This window comes from Polyergus mexicanus, unplaced genomic scaffold, assembly GCF_030449975.1.
Source record: "Polyergus mexicanus isolate NDT 795.1 unplaced genomic scaffold, iyPolMexi1.0 SCAF_15, whole genome shotgun sequence".
In the NCBI taxonomy this organism is placed as follows: domain Eukaryota; kingdom Metazoa; phylum Arthropoda; class Insecta; order Hymenoptera; family Formicidae; genus Polyergus; species Polyergus mexicanus.
In genome coordinates, this window is record NW_027223335.1 from 1,323,637 (window position 1) to 1,336,624 (window position 12,988).

Sequence of the window (12,988 nt, forward strand, 5' to 3'; positions counted from 1 at the left end):
TAACGCGTCGTCGGTACGTAAAATAGTTAATCGCACTCATGAAACATTATCTGTTACTTGGGATTGTTTGCAGTCTTTTGTGATTGTTCTTCGAAAGCGTGTGTTGTTAAAATCGTCGTTCCTTCTCTTAGACCGATATACTCTACCGTTCTCTCTAGTAAGTATACCACAAAAATATATATATAATATAAAAGCCTGTTACAATAATCATATCGCGCGAAATATACGCGGAAGCTGCAAGCGCGATTGTGAATCCAACGCGACACATGTGGAAATATATATAACGTCGTGCATTTATATTTTTGCGTGTGTATCCGGACATGAGTGTCGTCCTGTGTCGATGGGATTTTTTTTTTTTTTTTCCCATTTAGCACAATTCACTCGATCGCGCTAGGACACACATTTTTAATTTAGATGTCGCGATAATGATTTTGTATTTATTTTTGTGCCGCGATTAGTTCAAGTAATATTACACGTTGAATGCGAATATTTTACGATACCTTTCGAACTATCGTTAAACTTTATCCTCTTTTCATACAAAAGACTTTTAGAGACTAATACTTTCGTCGACGTAAATATCCGAGAGATTTAGAGTAATTTAAATATTCTTTATACACATGCAGTACGTAAAATATTCTTTATACGTGTCTAAAAAGCCATCGTTTGCATTTTTGCATTGTTTACGATGCGCAAATTGCATCTTTTTTTACGTATAACATTTGCAAAATTTCAAAGGTGTTATTTGTTTTTTAAAAAAATTACTAATTAAATGGCAAATTTATTCACGTATACGTAAATAATTTTGTTATTCCTTAGTGATGGGGACTCGTATGTTTATATTATTATAGTCTCATTATAGTGCAAAAATCAGCATAATTTATAATAAAAGTGTAATCTAATATTCACTTGTGTATGTGTATCGAATTACGAATATATATATACATATATTTTTTTTGTATTACGATAATATATTCTCGGTTCAACTCTCTGTCAAAATTATAAAGATCGAATGACGGAAAACACATGCTCGGAACATTTATCGCGGTATTATTGCTTTCGGCTCATCTCGATACTTCACAAATACATATCGCGTATAAATTGCATATAACGAAATTTGCTTAGAGGTTAAAGCGCGAGCTTTAACCGCGCGAGACAATGAGAAGGATCCTTTTCGCGTTTAATCGTGTAATCAGCTGACATATATGTGGCACATATTATGCATATCGTCTAGAAAAGTATCGATCAGTAGAATTCAGAAAACTTGTCGAATCTTTACAACGAAAATAACTCGAACTTTCTCGATGATATGCTTGCCATAACTCCTATGCACAAAGTTTACTCATCAATTGTCCAAGTGATATATATATATCGCAGAGAAAGTCAGAAAAGCATTCCCTTTCGATTTATATATATCGATATCACAAGAGACACGGAATCTCGTCTCGCGCCATGCTATCTCAAGTCAAGTTAGGTACATTTGGGGCGTATTCGAAATGTCTGCGCAAATTCTGTCTAATTGTTCGTGCATCGTAATTGTTTGTCAAACAAGTTTTGAAACTATATTTTTGTTTATTGATTTAATAATTGTATAGGAGCCACTATTTATTTTTCAATCTTCAACATATATTAAATATTTGTAGATGCTAAATAAGGCGAAATTCTTTGAGTCATGATGTGTGCACGAATACCTAGACACGATGCGCATGCTCCGTACATGCTCGTTCCGAGTAGCAACTCACGTGGGAAGGCATTTTGATGTGTATGAAACTAGCTGACAAATTATTAAATTTGATTAATTTTAACTTTTCCGAATGTATTTTGTTTATGATTAATTATGAGATTATCTATTTTTCACGTTTGTGACAAATTATTTTTTTCGTAATTAACAAATTTTATTTTAATAGTCATGATGTCAGCTGATTTTTTAGTAATAAAAAAAAACAGATTTTATGATAATTGATAACTGTAATTGATAGGTAATCGTATATTTGTAAATTACAAACAATTTTCTATAAATTACAAACAGTTTTATCACAAAATTGATCTGTTTATTTTACTAAAAAGGTCGGCTGACATTATAACTAAAATAAAATTATTAATTATAAATAAATAATTCGTCACAAACGTTAAAAACAGACTCGCAATTAATCCCAATTTACAAACGAAATACAATCAGAAAAGTTAAAAATAATCAAATTTAATAATTTCATGTAGGTGGCATTTTGGTTTTCGCTCGACCGTGGACTATAGTAATAATAGACCGAGTGTAAAATTCGAGATTCGAAGGACGAAAGAAAATGAGTAAAAATATGTCCAATCATACAAATGGTTTTGCGATGTCACTGCGCAAGCGCGTAAGAGTGAATTATTATTTTCTCTATATTTATGTCGACTTTACCATCAAAGTATTGCTGCTGACATAAAATGCATTCGGTTTATTCATAGGCATAGTATATCTAGACCGAGCGTTTGCCTTTATTTAAGGAGTGGGGGTAAAGATGCACGTGGAAAAGGACATACTCTGTTTCGTGCTCCTCGCGTTCTCTCTCGCTCGCACAGAGCATAGCGCTCTCTTCCGTCATGCTACGTGCGAGCGAGAGAGAACGCGAGGGGCACGAAACAGAGTATGTCCTTTTCTACGTGCACCTCGGCTCCCACTCCTCAACACTCGGTCTAGATATACTATGTCTATGGGTTTATTCTTGCAATAGGTTATTCGTTAGTGAAGAATGTAGAAAGTGCTAGCAAAACGAACAGACCTTGTAGCGATGTTAATGATACGATTTCCGGTTCCTGTTTACATATTTCCATCTCGAGCGCATCATAATTAATTTGTGTGCATCGCGGGTGAGTGCTGCTTAAAAAAAAAAAAAATCTAAAATTATATTTTTAATTTAATATTGTATTATATAGTCTACTGTATACAATCCATTGCCTTCTTTGAATAAGGAACTGCATGTCAATACGAACTGGTAAGCGTATATAGATATATTATTTCAAGTATATACCATTTTTTCGTAATAGTTGTATATTGGCCTTGTGTAACGTGAAATTAGTCCCGACCGTTTACTTTTATGTCTTTTTCGATCGAACGTACATCATTATATTTATTTATTTTTTTTTTCGGTCTTATATATTTAATCTTTCATACATGCCGAATGCGGTTATAAATCGCGCTTTGATATCATCTCTAAAACACAAACAGACCGTCCAACGAATATCGATCGTATAATATCTATGTCGTTGCGAGAGGATTCGAAAAGAACAAAAATTTATATAAATTCTACATCTTCGTCTATCATCTGATTATCCTGAATGTATAAAGTCACATAGAACATCGTTGTATCGTAGGTAATATTTCTTATTAATTAAAATATATCGACGCGAATATCATAATCGTCATCGTTAAGTATATATATATATATATACACACGTATTGTAGAAAAGAGACTTCGGTACTTCGTACTTTCGTAGGAAAGATTAAAAGAAACAAAAGAAATTTAACGAAAGAACAAATCTAGCAAGGTGGAAAAAAAATTTATGTCCTTATATAATTTTGATGAAAGAATTTTGTCGTCGATGTTTTAGACACGATAAGCATTTTACCATATATACGATAAACTATATAAAATCTCGTATATGTCATTTTGTTGTCACTAAAGATTCGTTCAGATGGATTTGCATAGATTTGCATCTAAAATATGTGTACAGAGAGATCAACCAATCACGGATGTAACAATAAAAGATAAAAGATGCCACATTTTGTTGCTTATACATATATATATACACATTATAATAAGATTTGCTCCTTCAAGTTACACTTTTTGCACTTCGAGTGTTACTACAAATGCTCTGTAGCGTGTTAGATCACGATATTAACTGATCGGTTTCGGTGAATTTTAGCGAGATAGTTGTGAACAATAATGGACAATTTTGTAAAAGCTTAGAAATTTTCGAGTTCACATTTAGCAGCACCGTACTTGGATTTTATTTCTTTCTCACTCCAAGGGATAATACATACGAGGATACATTTCAATTTCTAGAGAATTTGAGAGAATGTAGAAAAGGCAGGTTAATTAGAGATTACATGTTAGAATATATATATATATATTTATCATGAAATCTATATTCGAGAGAATGTCAATTTCAAATCAGTTTTAACCTTTATATAAACTCAAAGTTCACATCTTTAATCGATCGCGTGTGAATCAATCGCGTAATCAGCTGATATTTGAAAACGCGGTGTAATATTACCGTTGTGGTTCAACTCGGTGATATATATATATATATATATATATATATATATATATATATATATATAGATATCGAGTATTCCGTTCACGAATATATAATCTCGGCCAGTATATCTGTTCACTTTATCGGACAACGTGACTGTTTCACAGAATCGGAAAGATATTGGGCGAGACGAATATCAGCTGTGTAACATATCGTTATTATGCTGGAATTTTCGTAAAGTATCAATGCTATATTTCGTCTCATAGTTCCTTTTTTTTCCACAAAGCATTGCGCGGGAGACGGAGTCCTGAGAATCTCTTACAAAAAAAAAAAAAAAAAGATTTATTCCCTCGGTAATTAATAGCGTGCGAATGTCGACGTCGTATCGATCCGTGCGTTCGTCAATCGCGAGACGATACGAGAAGGACTCGCAATTTCGTAAATTTGAAAAGATTCGGAAAAGCTTTCGCGACAGGGAGCATCTTGGCGGCGCTGATGCGACGCGATTGGTCGCCGCGACTGCACCCGTTCACTGTACCTTTCGCGACGGCCAATGGGGAGCGACTTGCCGCGTCGTCGCCACTGCATGTCCGGCCTATGGGGATGTAGCTGTCGTTGTACTCCGGAGACTCGAACGCTCAAAAGATGTGCGAAGATTTTTGTTAAAAGTGCGTGAGTTGCGTAGCGATTTATTCGTCGTTTGTGGTCGTGTCAGAAAAATTTCAGACGAGGACGGTGTACGTTGATGATTTCACCGTAAGATCGATTATTCCGGTGGAAAGTATCGTGACTGCGCGCGTTGCCTTCTTCATCGACGAGTGAGTTCGTGATGCGCGACGAACACGGATTTGCAAAAGTATTCGAATAGCGAAGTGCCAGCCGCGATGGACTGCTTCTTTCCAGTATCGCTAAAAACATGTCTCTTATCGTGCGGGAGGCGCGAAACTCAGCACCGTCGTGTCCACAGTGAAATTCAAAGCGTGGAAAGCGTTTCGAGTACGACTGCTGTGCTATTCGCTTGTAATATAGTTCGGCGCGCCATTTAAATCGCGCTACTTCGCTCTGTTCTCGACGAGTGTATCGAGCGAATTTTATTAAGCAAATTTGTACAGTAAAAATACGATTGCTCGACTGTGCCGCGTTTTTACGAAAGAGGAACTTTTTTTTACTTCGCGAATTATGTAACAACGGCAACGACGCGATATGCCGATGATAAACACTATGTCTACTAGGTTCGTAAAATTGCATTTGTACTGGGCTTTTTCAATAGATATACCATGTATTAGATTTTATTTAATATATGATGCATTTATTAAGATTAGACAGAAAAACGTTGTTTCTATTTATTTTGCAGTGTGATAAAAGTTTATTTGAGTTTAATCATTCGTGTAATTTTATTAAATTATTATATATATATATATATACACATATCTACATATATATATATATATATATATATATATATATATATATATATATATATCATCTTAAATATATTTTTAATTCTTATGTTTTGAATAAATATAAAAATGTTCTTTTTTTTTAATTAATAAAATAAAATTTAGACATTTTTTTTTTTTAATGTTGACTTACGTGTTACAATAATCTGTTGATTTATAAAAAAAAAGTATTTGTTTTATATATTTTTTTAATATTTTCTTTCTGAATTAAATATGTGAAAGGATATTCTCTTATTAATATGATATAGTGATGGATTACAAAATAGATCAGCTTCATAATCCAAGGCTTCGTTATAAAACAATTTTATTGTCCTCTTTGTTAACAGAATGGAAGAAGAAATAGTAGTAGATGATATAGATGAGAATAGTAATGCGGAGACGCAGCAGAGGGATGGCTCGACAACACCCGTAATGCCTTTGCTATATATTCAACAAAATAAATTACGTTCTAGCCAATCAACAAATGCAAATCAAACCCTTGTTTCACCTAATACTCAACTTACTGCCATTATTAATCCAGTTAATAATCAGGTAATTATTTGAAGCATATAGATGTAACAGTGCGCATCTTGCTTAATATTAGTTTTTCTTTTTAATTTATATTGCAAATAGGGATAGAGAGCCTTTCTACATGGATTACAACAATATTTGTAACTTGTATTTCATGTAAGCATTTTAAAATGTGTTATATAGAGGATCAAAAAATACATAATCAAATTATACTTAATAACCTAGAATTAAATCTTTAAAGTTAATTAAACTTTTTAAACTTAATTAAACGTTATAAAAAATGATTATTTAATGATTTGCATTTTGTTATATTTATACATATTCTTGGAACAAAATGTGACAGTACTAAATATAGCTCATGCTTAGTGTACACATATGTAGGCTTGGATCTTATTAGATTCCATGTGTAGGTCATAGTGAGTGTATGTGTGCGTGGTGCATCTTTTCACAGTAAATATAGATTTGGTCAACAGGGACATATATATATATATATATATATATATATATATATATATATATATGCTTATATATATATTTGCCATGAGATTCAAGCAAAAAAATACACAAAAAATTAATTTTCTAAATTAAAGATATATATTTAAATAAAATAATAAATTAAATAAAATATATTTAAATACCTGTAACTATTGAATTTTCCTATACTTTCTATATCTGATGTGTTATGTCTTATCTATGTTGTTAAATACATTGACAGATAAGAAATGGGTGTTAATTACTTTAAAATGTTACAATTGTGTGTGCTAAAATGTTTGCAATTAATATGAAAAATTGTATAAAAGTTTTTTATTTGTGAATGTATAGAGAAATTATGTTTTAAGGAAGATTGTAACTTTTATTTTTTTCAAGTTAATTTTAAACAATAAGAGTGTATGTTCACATTTGTTATTTAAAATTAATTTTTATTTTAGATCGTGACTGGACAAAATAAAGTGTTTATACAAGGAACAGGGCAGGTAGCTACATCTCAAAGTAAACAACATATTGTAATACATCGACCGATAAATACTGTGAGCACTGTAGCAACCTCACAGTCTCAAAAACATATTGTACTTAGAAAGTCAACATCCACTGCTCAGATAGTGCCCCTGAGTACAACTCAAGGAAATCAAACCAATGCGCAAGTAGGAAAGCATACATTCGCATATCTGGGAACTCTCATTAAACCTAATAAGTCGCGAGAATCTGTTGTTATACCAGCAGGTAATAAATTTTTAAATACATTCTATAAATTTTAGAATAGAACTGCTTTGCCCATTTGCCAATTGATATAATATAGAAAAACAATTAAATATTACATATGTAATATATACTTAAATATATATATAATATACTTATATATATATATATATAATAATAATATTAAATATATAATACACATATATTAATATGTTTGATAATAATATCTGTTTATTTAATTATATGATGTTATGTTTTAGGTGCTCTAACATCAACTCAAATATCCAAGCCAAAATTAGTAATTACTCCAGTAATATCTCAACTAGCTCAGACATCAACAAGTACCACAAGCGGTCAGAATCAACCTTCTAAACACATGGCAAACTTACTATTGCCAGTAAACATTCCCCAGCAGAGTGGTACAACAAAACCTAGCATGTTTAATCTAAAAATAAATAATGGTCAACTCAGCACAGAAAGCAAAGGAACTATAACAGGTATATAAGTAATAACATATCTTACAATTAATAATATATATTATATGTGTATATATTTACACGGTATATTAAAATAGAAGACCTAATTCTTATTACATATCCCATTTTAGTGTTACGTGAGTCAAAAACGACGAATTCAACGACACATCCACCACCATTGCATCCAATAGCAAAAATGAGCCTTTTGAATGCAAACAAGGGCAATTCTAATTCCATAGATAGTATAAAAATTACTGAAAATCCAGATTCAGCTGTTATCACGCCTATTCCAAAAAAGGAAGATAATCCACCAGAAAAGCGGAAAAAGACAATTAGCAACATATTACGAGGTTCCGCTGAAAAACGAATGAAAAAGCAAAACATTACAAAATCTCAAGACAGTCTAGCTGATACTAATTATGCATTAAGCAGTCCAGAATCTGAACAGGACAAAGATAAGAAGGCTCAAAATGATGATGATATTACATTGATAAAAGTTGTTCCTAGTGAGGATAAAATATCAAAACTTAATACAAATATAGATGATGATATAAAAATAGAGATTATTAAAACTCCGACGAATTGTAGTATTGAAACAATGGCAGACAATAAGAATGAAGCAAAGAATAATAATCATGATGAAACAAAAGAACAATTAAATACATTGAATCAGAACAATACCAATTTTGATGCAACTAAAGTTTTAGACTGGAAGGATGGTGTTGGTACTTTACCTGGGAGTAATTTACAAGTAAGAGAGTAATATAGTTTTTATTTTTTTTTTGATTTTATTAATATAATGATATTAATGAGAAAAACATTAATTAGCATATATTTAAAATAAAAAATTAAAAATTCTTACCGTTAACGTTAAAAACTTATATTGTTTTATGAGCATTATAATATTTTTATCACATTCAAATATTCTTAAATGTATGTGCAAGTACAAATAATTTATTTATTATTCATTTAGTTTCGTATGAATGAATTTGGCATTATGGAAGTAGTAGAAGAAGATGAAAACAGTAAACAAAATAAAGATGGTATTGGTGACAAAGAAAATGTATGTTTGATACAAAATTCCTCAAAGACCAATCCAGGGATTGTTAATAATACTAATTTGGAAAAAAAAGGTAAATTACAAATAATACATCTTATGATTTGAATATAAGCATTTATATATGACTATAGTAGAATACATTTGGTTTAGCTGATGATAGAAAATCCAGATCGGTATCCGCAGACACAATGTATCATTGCGAAGCTTGCGGATGTTATGGATTGGCTGCTGAATTTGAAAGTCCAATATCATGTAGTCCTTCCTGCACAGAAGTAATAGAGGCTAAAAAACAGCCTATTAATCGAAAGGAAAAGGATCTGAAGTATGCATTGTGTACATATATGAATATTAATATACAATAACTAAGATAAAAAATTTATATAAATTTTTATTATTTATACAGAGAGATACGTATGAAAAAGAAGCGCAAAAGATTATTACAAGAAGCACAATGGTCAAAGGATATGGATGAGAAGTCTGATGAAAAAACACAGGATAAGGCAAAATCGGAGACTGATGAGGAAAAAGATACTATCGTAGCTATAGATGATGAGAGCCAAGGAGATTCGCCAGAATCCAAGGTAGGAATTAAATATAGATTAAATATATAATAATTAGATTATTAAATTTTGAATTACCACATTAAAGATTAAAACATAATAATTAACTTTTTAAATATTGTTTTATATGCAGTATCCTTGGCAAAGAGGAAAATTGGGTTTTTCATGGCCGAAATATCTTGAACATTGTAAAGCAAAAGCAGCACCTGTTAAGTTATTCAAAGATCCTTTTCCCTACAGCAAAAATCATTTTAGAGTTGGAATGAAGTTGGAAGGAATAGATCCGGAACGTCCTTCTCGATATTGTGTTCTGACTGTTGTCGAGGTTGTAGGTAAGTTGTTATGAATAATATGTATATAATATAGTATAATAATATGAAATCTATAATAAATGATGTGTGATATGTAGGTTATCGAATGCGTTTGCATTTTGATGGTTATCCGGAAAATTATGATTTCTGGGTAAATGCAGATAGTATGAATATATTTCCTGCTGGTTGGGCTGAAAAGAATGGCAAGAAATTGGACCCACCAAAAGGTTATGTAACTGGCAATTTTAATTGGAATGCATATCTAAAAATTTGTAAAGCGACTGCAGCAGCGAAGAATATTTTTCCAAATAAAAGCGTGTTGCAAACTGTCTTTCCTACGGGATTTCGGGTGGGCATGAAATTGGAGGCGATAGATAGAAAGCATTCTTCATTGCTATGTGTTGCCAGCATAGCAGGTTTAATGGATTCCCGAATATTAGTCCACTTCGATTCCTGGGACGAGGTGTATGATTACTGGGCCGATGCTAGTTCACCGTATATTCATCCTGTAGGATGGTCTCATCATAATGGACGTCTTTTGATGCCACCAAATAGTAAGAAATTAAATTAATTGATATTAATACTCTTTACAATTCATTTATATTCTCCTGTACATAATTATAAATAAAAATATGTAAATAATATTATGATTATAATGCAATTAGATTATAAAGATTCCAAATCTTTCACTTGGGATGCATATCTGAGAGAAAACGGTACGACGGCTGCACCATCTAGAGCGTTCAAGCAACGACCACCTTGTGCATTCAAACGTGGCATGAAACTGGAAGCGGTGGATAAACGAGTCCCTCAACTAATTAGAGTAGCAACAGTTGAAGATGTGAAAGATCACCAGTGTGTATTGATCACACATATTTATATTTTTTATCTATTTCTTATTTCACAAGATAATAACTATGTACTTTTGATATATAGGTTGAAAATAAGATTCGATGGTTGGCCTGAAACTCATGCCTATTGGGTTGATGATGATTCACCTGATATTCATCCTGTGGGCTGGTGTTCAAAAACTGGTCACCCACTGGAACCACCACTAAGTAAATATCCTTTTATTTTGCATATTACAAAATATTCTAATTTATGCAATGTTATTGATTTATTTTGTTATTGCATAGCGCCTGATAATTTGAACGATCGACCGGAATGCGGTACATATGGCTGCCGAGGTGTAGGACATGTAAAGGGACCTAAATTTGCAACACATAACTCGGCATCCGGTTGTCCGTATTCTCTTCAAAATCTAAATAAATCAGTACAGATGCCTGATAGACTTAGTTCGTCAAGACACGAAGCTTATGATTTTGAAGAGGAAATACAGGAAAAACCGAAATTAGAGAAGACTGACAAAATAAAAATGGAAAAGTGCGAAAAATCTGATAAACTTTTATTCACAGATGACAGGTTATTGATAATTGAGAAGGAGATTAAACAGGAAGATGGAGATTTGTCCGATAAGAATGACAAATTTGAAAATAGATCAGAAAATTCAGAAAAGTATGTAAAATATAGCAAAATGAAATTGAAATGAACATCAATATGATGAATGGAATAAATATTTCTTATTGACATTGTTGTTTTATATAGATCAAGCAAATCCAAACATCTGCATAGTGATGGACAAACGGATGATGATGAAGTTTCAAGAAAACGAAAGAAAAGGTTTGTTAGAAAAATATTGATTTTTTTTCTCATCTTTATTTATATTTATATGAAATTATAATTTATGAAATAAAATTTTAGACGTCCAATTTCGGAAGATTCTTTGTTTTCCGTTTCCAATATTACATATAATGATCTGCATTGGAATCCTGTTCCATATGCTGCAAATATGCCAGATAAGCAATTGCGTAAAGAATTGTATCAATCTGTATATAATCCTGGATATAATCCATTGCCAAATGCACCACATGTATGGGCGAAACATAGCAATGCTTTAAACAGAGTAGTAGCGAGGCAGACCACAAATCCACGACGATGGTCTAATGAAGAAGTGATTAAATTTATACAGAGTATGCCTAATTGTGCAGAAGCTGGGAATGTCTTTAGACAGCACGTAAGTTTTAAAATAAATGCAGTAATATTAACTGGAATAGTTTGTTAACTATTAAAGTTATATTGTGTTACATTCACACATTGTATATTATTTTGTAATATCTTCACATTGCAGAATATTGATGGCGAAGCGTTTTTAATGTTGACGCAAGAGGACTTAGTATCAGTACTGTGTCTACGACTTGGGCCTGCAATTAAATTGTATAATAGTATAGTTTTATTACGTCAAAAAGCATCATGAATTGTGCATGAGCAAAGCATGTGTTATTGACTGGCGAATCATGAAATATGGCAGCTATTGTGACGAAACATCGCCTATTTAAAAGTTTAATAAGGTTACGTAACAAACATTTTTTGCTAATAAATTTCAGAACTGTGTCGCTTCTTTAATGCTATGCCAATAAACAAGCTGGAAAGGAACGAGATAAAAACATGAGCGTTTCATAAATACATCTAGTTAAACAGTTCTGAAATATTCATTTCAAATTGTTTAGATCGAAATTTGAGAAAGAAAGATAATGCAAAATTGGAAAATGCTTTTATAATGTATGTTTTAATTTGACGATTTTGTACATCGATTGTATTGATTGCGATATGTACGATAATTCAGAATCATGCATTGCTCATAAGTACTTACAATCATATGACATAATTTTTCGTATAAAATAAGTGTATTGTGGATCGTGTACAAATGTAAATATTGTTTTAATCATTAAGTATTGTAATAAAATACTTATGCAATCTTTCCATCTAATCATGCAACGTATATTTCTAAACTTAGAAATCAAATTTACTTTACATAAAAAGCAACACATAAAAGTAACTGATATTTAAATATTATATCTAAGATATTTCTATTTTTTATACATTTTTTACATATTCGTACGATATTTTTTTCGAATAATTAGATTTATTCTTTATCAGACGGCCAACACCGGATGGTACGTATCGAATTCCGTATTTCTCGCGATTATTACTGTTTAAAAGTGAGTTTCGATACGCTATTATTATTTCAATATCAACAATTCGGTTTCGTGTGTCCGGAATTAATCGAAATTCTATTTCACCTTGTTTGTCGCCGATGTATAGTAAAAATACAATTGTG

At 31.6% G+C, this 12,988-nt stretch overlaps 1 protein-coding gene across 4 annotated transcripts; it reads left to right on the forward strand.

Annotated features, from left to right (window-relative positions):
* The first annotated feature begins 17 nt into the window (after positions 1–17).
* L(3)mbt (lethal (3) malignant brain tumor) lies at positions 18–12,672 on the forward strand. 4 transcript variants are annotated; one of them, XM_070308043.1, is made up of 16 exons: positions 18–157; positions 6,023–6,227; positions 7,136–7,427; positions 7,664–7,900; positions 8,011–8,630; positions 8,853–9,012; positions 9,090–9,261; positions 9,343–9,520; positions 9,633–9,831; positions 9,909–10,364; positions 10,476–10,665; positions 10,747–10,868; positions 10,947–11,325; positions 11,416–11,490; positions 11,572–11,884; positions 11,999–12,671. In XM_070308043.1, the coding sequence occupies exons 2-16, from the start codon at positions 6,024–6,026 to the stop codon at positions 12,122–12,124; spliced, it is 3,723 nt and encodes a 1,240-aa protein (XP_070164144.1). In that variant the 5' UTR covers positions 18–157; position 6,023; the 3' UTR covers positions 12,125–12,671. The 4 variants fall into 4 exon arrangements, with proteins under 4 accessions (XP_070164144.1, XP_070164143.1, XP_070164142.1 ...); XM_070308042.1 differs by lacking the exon at positions 18–157 and adding an exon at positions 2,796–2,847; XM_070308041.1 differs by lacking the exon at positions 18–157 and adding an exon at positions 2,871–2,972.
* Positions 12,673–12,988: the final 316 nt, after the last annotated feature.